General features: G+C 46.3%; 2 protein-coding genes across 2 annotated transcripts; one reads left to right on the top strand and one right to left on the bottom strand.

Annotated features, from left to right (window-relative positions):
• Positions 1-238: 238 nt before the first annotated feature.
• On the bottom strand, positions 239-1,840 carry ANOM_011535 (putative MFS monocarboxylate transporter; the record flags this gene model as incomplete). The annotated part of the gene is made up of 6 exons (XM_015556791.1): positions 239-392; positions 480-577; positions 638-1,269; positions 1,333-1,441; positions 1,514-1,730; positions 1,794-1,840. 6 exons carry the CDS (start codon positions 1,838-1,840, stop codon positions 239-241), a joined length of 1,257 nt encoding a protein of 418 aa, XP_015402055.1.
• A 5,330-nt stretch (positions 1,841-7,170) lies between these two features.
• Positions 7,171-8,244, top strand: ANOM_011534 (uncharacterized protein; the record flags this gene model as incomplete). Its single annotated transcript, XM_015556790.1, has 1 exon — positions 7,171-8,244. One exon carries the CDS (start codon positions 7,171-7,173, stop codon positions 8,242-8,244), a length of 1,074 nt encoding a protein of 357 aa, XP_015402056.1.
• Positions 8,245-9,074: the final 830 nt, after the last annotated feature.

Genomic DNA, 9,074 nt, shown 5'->3' with positions numbered 1-9,074 from the left:
TACCGGATCTGGTTGTGATCATCTCCTTGAATATTCTATACATTTAAGGGAAGAAAGAAAACAAGATAAGAAGACAAAAAGAAGAATGGGAGAGAAAGAGAGGGGGGCCGGCTGAACAGTCTCTTTCCAGGGTCATTAGACTTTTTGGCCCTAAGGAAAAGGCGGCAGAAAGGCAACTAAAACAGTTGGGAAGCATTTGAGTTCTGAGCTGGACTTGTCTGAGGGGGGCGAAGAAAAATCATTGCCGTGCAAATACTCTCCTCTCCATTTTGAACCGCGCCACAAAGATGAGAATGCTGCCCACAACAAGGGATGCCCCGGCATACATTGACAAGGCAAGATATCCGTAAGATTCGACCAGCTGGCCACTAATGGGAGTACCGAACAAAGCTCTGTGGTTTTAGAAATGGGTGTAATTTAGCAATCGAACAGTTTAAAGAAGGAATTACAGGTAGAAGAGGAGAAGCAGCGAAACTCACGTCAAAGCAACTGATCCCATGAGAAGTCCTACTGCTGTACCATGGAGCTCGTGTGGTGCCAGGTGAGCTGCACAAGCGGATTGCAGACTCATAATAGCCTGCGAGTTAGGATTAGCAAAATTCGAAGCTTTATGGTTTGGGGGAGAGGGGATGCGTACACCGGACGTAAGTCCATATGCTAGACACCATACAACAAGCCCCCCGGAGCTCTTTGCTGCGGTCCAGCAAAGCGCAGTGGCACCAGATAGCAGAGCTGCTGTACCACAGAGATTGAAATGCCCATAGCGATCTGCCAGAATCCCCGGCAGAATTCTGCCAAAGAGGGATGCGGCATTGATAATAGAAACTAAGTAAAACGCGAAACTGGTGGAATGGCCCAGGCTCTCCGCGTAGGAGGTTGCATAGAAGAATGGACTGAACATACCCAGATATGAAATGGAAAGCCCCAAGCAGAGCACCATGAAGGTGGTGTTTTTAAGAAGCGAAAGGAGACCCTGTTTGTGTGCATTGGCTTCCTCTTGTAGGATCTCGTGAGTTCCATCTACCTCGTGTCTTTTATTCCTTTCCTCTTCGTCAGTCAACATATGATGATGGTGATCATCGTTGGCTTTCTTCGCTGGTGGGGTGACGGTCAAGACCGCGAGAACGAGGAGTGGGAGCATAATAAACCCGACGATGCGAATCGTCCAGCCAAAGGTCACACCATCCTTATTAAGGAGCTCATTCAGCACAATCGGCCAGACCACACCCCCGGCGGACGATCCTCCCACTGTCACCCCCATGGCTAGCCCTTTGTTTTTGTGAAAATACCGAGAGACCGTCGCGATCGCCGGACAGAAGAGACAAGACATACTGGCGCCCAGAAGCACGGCTTGCGCAAGAAAGAATTGATAATACTGCTGACAAAGTGAAGTCATGAAGACAGCCACAAGCATTGCCAGGCCGCCGAATATGAGAAGTACCTAGCGTCCATCTCCTTTAGCCGTCTGTTTTATCTGTTTTCGGAGGATAAATGCGTGGGTGGTTTTACATACTGTCGGTCCAACACGATCAACCAAAACACCAGCGATAGGAGCACCAGAAAAGAGCGCAAAAGTAGAGAAGGAACCGATCCATGAGATGTCGAAGCTAGAGTAGCTACTCAGTTGATGTGATTGATAGTAGTCCTGGAAAACACCAAAGGCATTGATAAATCCAACACTGCAAAAGAAAGTGAAGAAGGCTCCTATTACCGTCAGCCATGCTCGGAATCTATTGTTTTGTCAGTACGCATCTCTGTGGAAAAATAAATAGAAGAAACGGTATGTGACTGACGTGTGTTCAGAGCTGCTGGAAGCGGTAGGAGTTTGGATTTGGCCCATATTCAGAAGGTTTATCGACTACTTTACACTCTGCATGACAATGTTCAGAAAAGCATGAGCAGATAGACCTTTTTAATAAACGACCTTCTCACTGTATATGAAAAAATCTTTCGGATATGGGTATGGTATCAATTGCAGGGTCCATGGAGGTCACCCGGAGACTTCATCGAAAGTCCGCGGAGCATAGTGGGGACTTACTACGTATGCCCGGAGAATCCATGGAGCTTCGAACAAGAAGATCATGAAGTCTCCACATGTGCAGATTCTTTCCAACCTGGTAAAGTTTCCATAGTACTCCGTACATAGGGCAGCTGGCAGCTTGATTACGCGCTGCACCAAGGTCATTGGAACCATAGAGAGGTCGGAAAAGAGTGCTTAAATCATGCCATCGGCCAAAGTGATTTCGAGTATCATTGTAAGACAACTACCTCATAAACAACAATGCTGCTATTAACTACTAAAGTGGAGGCCTGTGGTTTGTCTGGTAGGATATCTCTTCTATAAGCCCATCCTTTCACGAAGCAATACCTTAAGATAATGGCCATACTGTAGTACGCTGCTCAACTCTCTTTGGCTGCCAATTCTCAATGTGCGAGATATATCTTCCTTTAAACCTGCCCTGACCATTTCTATTTGTCGAGTCAGCCCGCCTAGATGGGATTTGAGATCCGGCCCGAGCGGCTGCTGTTGCTGTGCCTCTTCGGGTGAATTGTTTTCTTTCTCAAAAGGCGAAGTCTCAGGGTCATGCAGATTAGTGAATGAAACAATATCCTCCACTGCCTGAAACTCGTCCAGAAGCATTTGCACGGTTATATAAACTCTACTGCAAGCTTCAAAATTACTAGTAGGTGCTAAGAGCTCCCCTGGTTGTAGTAGCTCTGCTTCCCCTAGGTCGTGAGATGGTGTATGGCGAGAGGAGGAGACAGATTCCGGTAGTCGTTTGAGGACATTGTGGATCTGGCTAAATGCGATTGTGTATAGTTTGGCGAGAGACGCGTAACCGGTCAACATTAGCAGATTGGTTGCCAAGTCCGGCATCTCTTTGAAAATTGACTTGGAATCGAGAACTTCTGACGGTGCTTGTTGACCTCGAGGTACACTAAAGATATCCATGCTTTCCGGACACACGGGGTATGTCGAAGTGGAGAAAGAAGAGGTGGGTCGGAGTTGTTGTTGTTGTTGGAAACTCACGAACCGCAGTCGGAGCAAACCAAGAAGAGGTGTGAGTGCTGACTTATATTCTCCTCTATAAATTCGCTGATACTATATAAAATGCTAGATGTTGCTAACAGCTCGCAAAAGAATGAAAAAAGCCTCTTCCTATATATTAGTTGAACGGTATCCAGGCAACTACTACATAATATACCCAGTTGTTGGATTTTGTAAGTTGTTTGGGCATTAATAAACTGTTTTGTGCAAAAAATTGGACAAGAATACGGATTCCTGGCTTAGTACGGCGGACTAAATCGAGTTAACGAACACGTCCGCATTTTTTACCAGATGGCAATCCCGTTAAACATATGTCAGTCTTGCGGCAAAGGCACTCTATCTTGATCCCTGCTGAAACGATATTCCTGTCTTAAATATAATACGAATAAATTACGCCCGGCCCTCTTACTATTCTCTATAGAGAGGGTCAAGGTGAGTTGGATATTATAGAAATCTTTCTTTCAGCAGGTGACAAAAAGTACGGCTTACCATGGGTACGATGGGCAATGGGAACTTGAGCAAGCCGTCACTGTTGACAGCAAACCAAGTCTTTAAGGCTGAAATTTCTCACTCAGTATAGAACTTTCATGTCGCGAGTGAGCATTCCTGTCCACGATTATAGCACACTCGGATGCATTCATGATACCCTCTGCTGATAGCCTCGCCGCACATCTTTTGTATTACCGAAGGTTTAGCATCAATATAGGTCCCTGAAAGAGGGAAGGATCTCATAAAAATCACCAACATCACCTACTTCCCTACCCTTGTTTAACAATATATTCACGTTAAAACCCACTAGGGAAGACGCGGCTGACTACACAACACTATACCTGTTTAGGCATAATATAAAACCTTTAAGATTAATTCTCAAATCCCTATATGTCTACCAATTCTATATATTAAATTCATATTATATAGTTATTTATGTGTCACTGTTACAGACCCTTGTCTAGCGTACCTTATCAAAGACGAACATGCAAGGCAGAATATCATAGGATGACGAATCCAAATAGAGTAGAAGACATTGTAGCAGCCAAATATTAGAAGAGATGGACAACTAATTAAGGAAAGTCATAAGAGACTTTTCTGATCATTATAGCTAGTCGGTAGACCGATGAGGTCTCAGGAGTGTAGATAGATGATCCGAAAGGTCTCACCTTTACAGTGGGCGCCAGTTGGCGGTCGTGGGTCGAGAAGTCGTACGACCATGGTCTCATCAATTCGCTCGTCTGACATCCGAGATCTGGCGCTCTTGTATGAACTGTAGAATCAAAGCACCACCTTTTATCGGAGGCACCGTCAGCACAAAATAGCCTGCAACGCACTGGCCGCCTTTTTCTAGTATCGAGTGTATCCTACGGTTGCTCCGGAAGCAAATACACAATATGGCTGTCTCTGGTTTATTCTTTCTGGACTACTCTGTCCACATGTACTTTGTTTGCGTTCGATAACAGATCCTCGGTAGATGAGAACAGCTATATGCTCTATTTGCATCACATGCTTTTCACAGTGCCTGCTACACAGAGCGCAAGTTCATCCAGCAGACTTTTGGTTCGCTCGAGAGACTCCATGTTGTCTTTAAGAACCATTTTGCGTCGTTCATCTGTGTCTTTGTTCACTCGGCAATCGATCTTATGATTATGACATCTCTGGCATGGCATACTACCAGTACACTTCCCATCGTGCAGGAGTCAGCAGCGCTCTGTTCAAGTCAAGCTTGCATTCTATTTTTTTTTTCTTTCCCGACAAGCATAGCAGGCTCTAGAAGTTTTTCGTCTCCTTTGAGGTACAACGGTGGAGGGAATCTGATGTGTGGTTGCAGGAGATAACCTTCGCGTCGACATTTTTCATCTGCGCTTATCTAGGGGAAAGCCGTGGACCTTTTGGGAAAGACTTCGCGTTCTTTGATACCTGTTGATCGAAGGCTACCAGAAATGGAGAAAGACCCAAAATTAAGAAGTTTTGCTCTGTGCGAACCTCGTTTATGCAATTGATAGGGGGAGGGAGATTTAACGAAATACTGTAACCATCGGAACGTGTGTCCCGGGATCTTTCGCTCAAAAGTTAATGATGCGTTCCGAAATTCGAGGGATTATCGTGCGGTATGGGATGCCCGCCTTTTGGATCACAATCAATACTTCCGACTTGCGAAATCCTTCGGTAATTATCCTCGCAGCAGCAGAATACACCGGGGGCATTCTTAGCACTGCTAATGCTGTTATCAGGGAGACTATAGCTACCTCCAACGTCGTCATTCTATAAGCTCCTCTGATCTATATGATGGTCGGCCTGCAGTTGATATTGCATTCCTATACTGAAGACCTCCATCAAGCTCTTCCTCTGAGTTCTTTACATTAATAAATTAGCGCAGTGATTGTTGGGGGAATATACGTAAGATTGCAGGTATATACTAGCAGAGGTAACTCAATACACCAAGTATTTATGATATCTTTCATAGATCCCTCTTGCGTCCCGCAGTGAAAATTCCGTCCCCAGTCAACAATTTAGTGCTTGAATGTGCCCAGTTCGGGCATATACCCTTAAAGAAGGATGTGTCTTACATGATGCGGCTGAACTCTTCAACCCCAGCAGCTGTACTAAGGAGCCAGTCAATTGTCTGTGAGGGGCCTGCCTTGAGAGAGTTGTATAATCAACACCAAACCTTTTCGCCACTTCCACATTTTTAAACGGTTCCTCTGGATCTAGTAATTCTTAAAAGACAAGTGCCTCATCACTTGAGCCCATATTGACGGAGTTGTGGTGGTTTGAGGTTGAAGTCAAAAAGTTGGTGTATATAGAAATCCGTGCGGCAGGTGGGGACGTGCGTCAGGTGATCAAGTACGGCGCCATATCTTCAACATTAGGCGTAGAGTAAACATACGACACAATGGGAAGAGCACTTCCGCGGACAATAAGCCCAGTGTAGTGAGCGTACTGCTTAGGATAGAAGTCGTCCTTGGCCGCAACATGCGGATGCCTATACTGGCTGTGAATAATGCAACATTTAGATTTCTGTTTCTCCACTCTCCAGTCTTCCAAGCAGAACCAAGATATGCTCCAACGCCTTGCTTCGATCTCTGTTAGTCTGCGCCCATCGATCAAACGGTTTTAACAATATGAACGTGGTCTCTTCGACCAAGTACATATCGCTCAGCGCCTGCGAGTCCAAAGTCATCCTTCGCCTAGTCGTGGTCGTGTTTTCCACCGTCTGTTTGGCAATACTACTACTGATTTTTGAATCTTCATCTTCATTCCGTGAATGGATGGTCCACTGACACGTAATTTTCATCCCCAGCCCAACCTCAATCTCAGCGCCAAGACCATCGCCCAGGCTTGTCAAGGAGCACTTGGTAACAACGTCAGACTCTGGGTTGCGGACTGAGAAAGCTGTTGTGCCGGAATCGATAGGGTGGGTCGCTGTGATATGAGATCCAGGGTATATGGCGCGGATCATTAGCTGATGCTGGTGGAAGGCTTGGAGAATTGTGGAACGGGATAAACCGCGGGGAATGCCCTCTACCTGGCGGTGGTGGAGCGTTTTATACAGGACTGCCCATGTAAGTTGTGGTCTTTATTATGGGGGGTATGCTGCTACTTACTGGAGAACATGGATTTCTGATTAAATCAGTCGGCGAGGGCCAAAACGTCCAAAGAAAGGAGATATTAACTGCTATGCTTCTGGTTAATTTGCAGACTCGAGAATGACAGACCAGGATGAGTAATGCTCTGCTAGGTGATTTGGATTTCATCTTGGAAGACATGACAGTCGGCACTCGGCAAGGCTGGCAGCCTTAACCCCACGATGCGGTATTTTTCTCCAATGTAACCTCAATACAAGTTAGATCCACTTCTAAGGTTGAGGTCATAGCTGCTGAAGCTATGACCATGAGTACTGGAGTCTATGGAGTACGTATGGAACCCCCAAGGACTGAAAAGTTGGTCTATAAAGCAAATTTAATTAAATTGCATGGACTACAGTCGAGCATTTGCCAAGGCAATCTCCGGAAGCCAATATACTTTTGGATTGTTCTTAATTCAGGGAACTGTGCAGCTTCCGATTGAATCTCCAAATCGATCATCTTTTTGAGCATGCGCGGCAGTCTGGTTGCCTCTCAAACTGCATGCATTTTGAAAGCTTCCTAAACCCAGCCGAGAAACTCCTAGCTCCTTTCTCTCGTCAAGAAAACAAACGTTTACGAAATGCCACCAAAGCACTCTTTGTCCTCGCAGCCCTGATGCTCGCCGGGTTTATCCTCATCATATACCTAACCATCCAACTCGGCAAGGAGCGCCAATTCCTCCTGTATCTCGAACAGCAGAAAATCTCCGTCGAGAACTACGACGCAACCCCATCGCCAAAAAGAGGAATCCTCTGGACCCTAGGAGCAATCCTCTGGACCGGAAATCAAATTTTTGCCCTCTACGGTCTCGCGTCTAGCTGCAGTGAGTTCAGCAATAGTGCTGGTAATGCCGCATTATGCATCTGGGGCGCCATGTCCACCGCCGCGACTTTCATCGGGGCTGGATACACCTCCGCCAAGGGCTTGAAAGCCGTCGCGGAGAAGATCAACTGGTATGGGACGCAGCCTGCTTGGAAGCGAGAGGACTGCCTTGCTGTCCTGGAAGCGGATGTCGCAGAGCTTAGTGACCATCTCAGTCACGCCCTCCAGGTGCCCGTCACACACGATGGGTTTATGAGACATGACCATCCCAGATTACGTGGTCTGAATCTGACCGAGGGTGCGCTGTGGCCTGTTTTTCATTTCTATAACCACCAGGATACGGGGATGCACATGACGGTAACAGGCACTCACGACACACATATGGTGATGTCATTCGGGTTTGGCCATAAAAGTGACAACGGTAGCGATATCCACAAGAGGGAGGCGTATAACGACGAGAGGTTTTCGAATGGTGGTCTTGATTTCACGAGCTGCTGGGAGGATGAAGCTTCTCATTACACGCTCAACACTGGCTCTGATTACCAGCAGATGGACCGTGATATGCAGTGCTACTATCCGGATTTGTCGTCGACTTGGGGAGCGGAGGTGCAGATTTATGACGATTCGAAGCATGTTACTGTTGGTTCTGGGTCGATTGCTGCGTTCCGGGGGAGTGATCATGCTAGTAGTATTAGTGTCATGCCTGGTTGTCCTTCGGGGGTTGATACTAAAGCTAGCTGCAAGGCAGCTTAGATGGAGATGGCCCTAGCAAGTATGAATTTTACACGCCTGAGGATTGGGCCCGTGTTAAATGAAGTAATGAGTGTACAGTAGAACGAGGTGTTGGTAAACGACCAATCTGGACCTGGCTTCGGCCTCGGGAACAGCTTCAAAAACATGATCTACACCTTGTACGGGGTGGTAAAGGCGTTAAGTAGATGTTCTGGGCTGCGTTTGGGGAGCAATATAGAACTGGTCCTGTTCCTCTAGATGGTGATCCTAACTCTTCAAGAGGGGGAGTTACGGGACAGATCATTAGTGATTTATACCAAGCCTTTTTACCAGAATTTTGTTCGACCTGGAGATATTTTTGTAAGATAATGCCTCTGTCCATACATCCTATATTGTACGCCATATACTCAGAGATATAGGTATTCAGGTAATGGTATGGCCGCCTTATTCACCTGATCTTAATCCAATTGAGATCTATGGGCATTAAGTGTAATCAGTAGGAAACACACCAGAGAGACCTGAGAAAAGCAATGGTCAATCGATACGGGGATCTATCATATGCACTAGGTGGTCGATCGAGACAAAAAGGAGCTAGGGGACAGGAAATTGATCGGGAGAAAAGTTGGAAACCAAACATGGGAGTGGCTAAGATAGTGATACAATTTGCTATAACAACAAGGCGCCTGGAAAACGGAATAAGAAAAAAAAAAAAAAATCTGGAGTTACGAGTCCGAAAATTGTCGCTTATTAGTGTATGGTTGCATTTTGTTTCCTCCTGGACCCAAGGTCGCGCGACGTTAAAGCGGCTCACCCGCTAGCTCACCCGAGCAGCCGCCACCCGACTTCTGGCC

This window comes from Aspergillus nomiae (assembly GCF_001204775.2).
Source record: "Aspergillus nomiae NRRL 13137 chromosome Unknown contig00490, whole genome shotgun sequence".
NCBI classification, from domain to species: domain Eukaryota; kingdom Fungi; phylum Ascomycota; class Eurotiomycetes; order Eurotiales; family Aspergillaceae; genus Aspergillus; species Aspergillus nomiae.
This window is presented reverse-complemented; position numbering and strand designations above follow the sequence as displayed.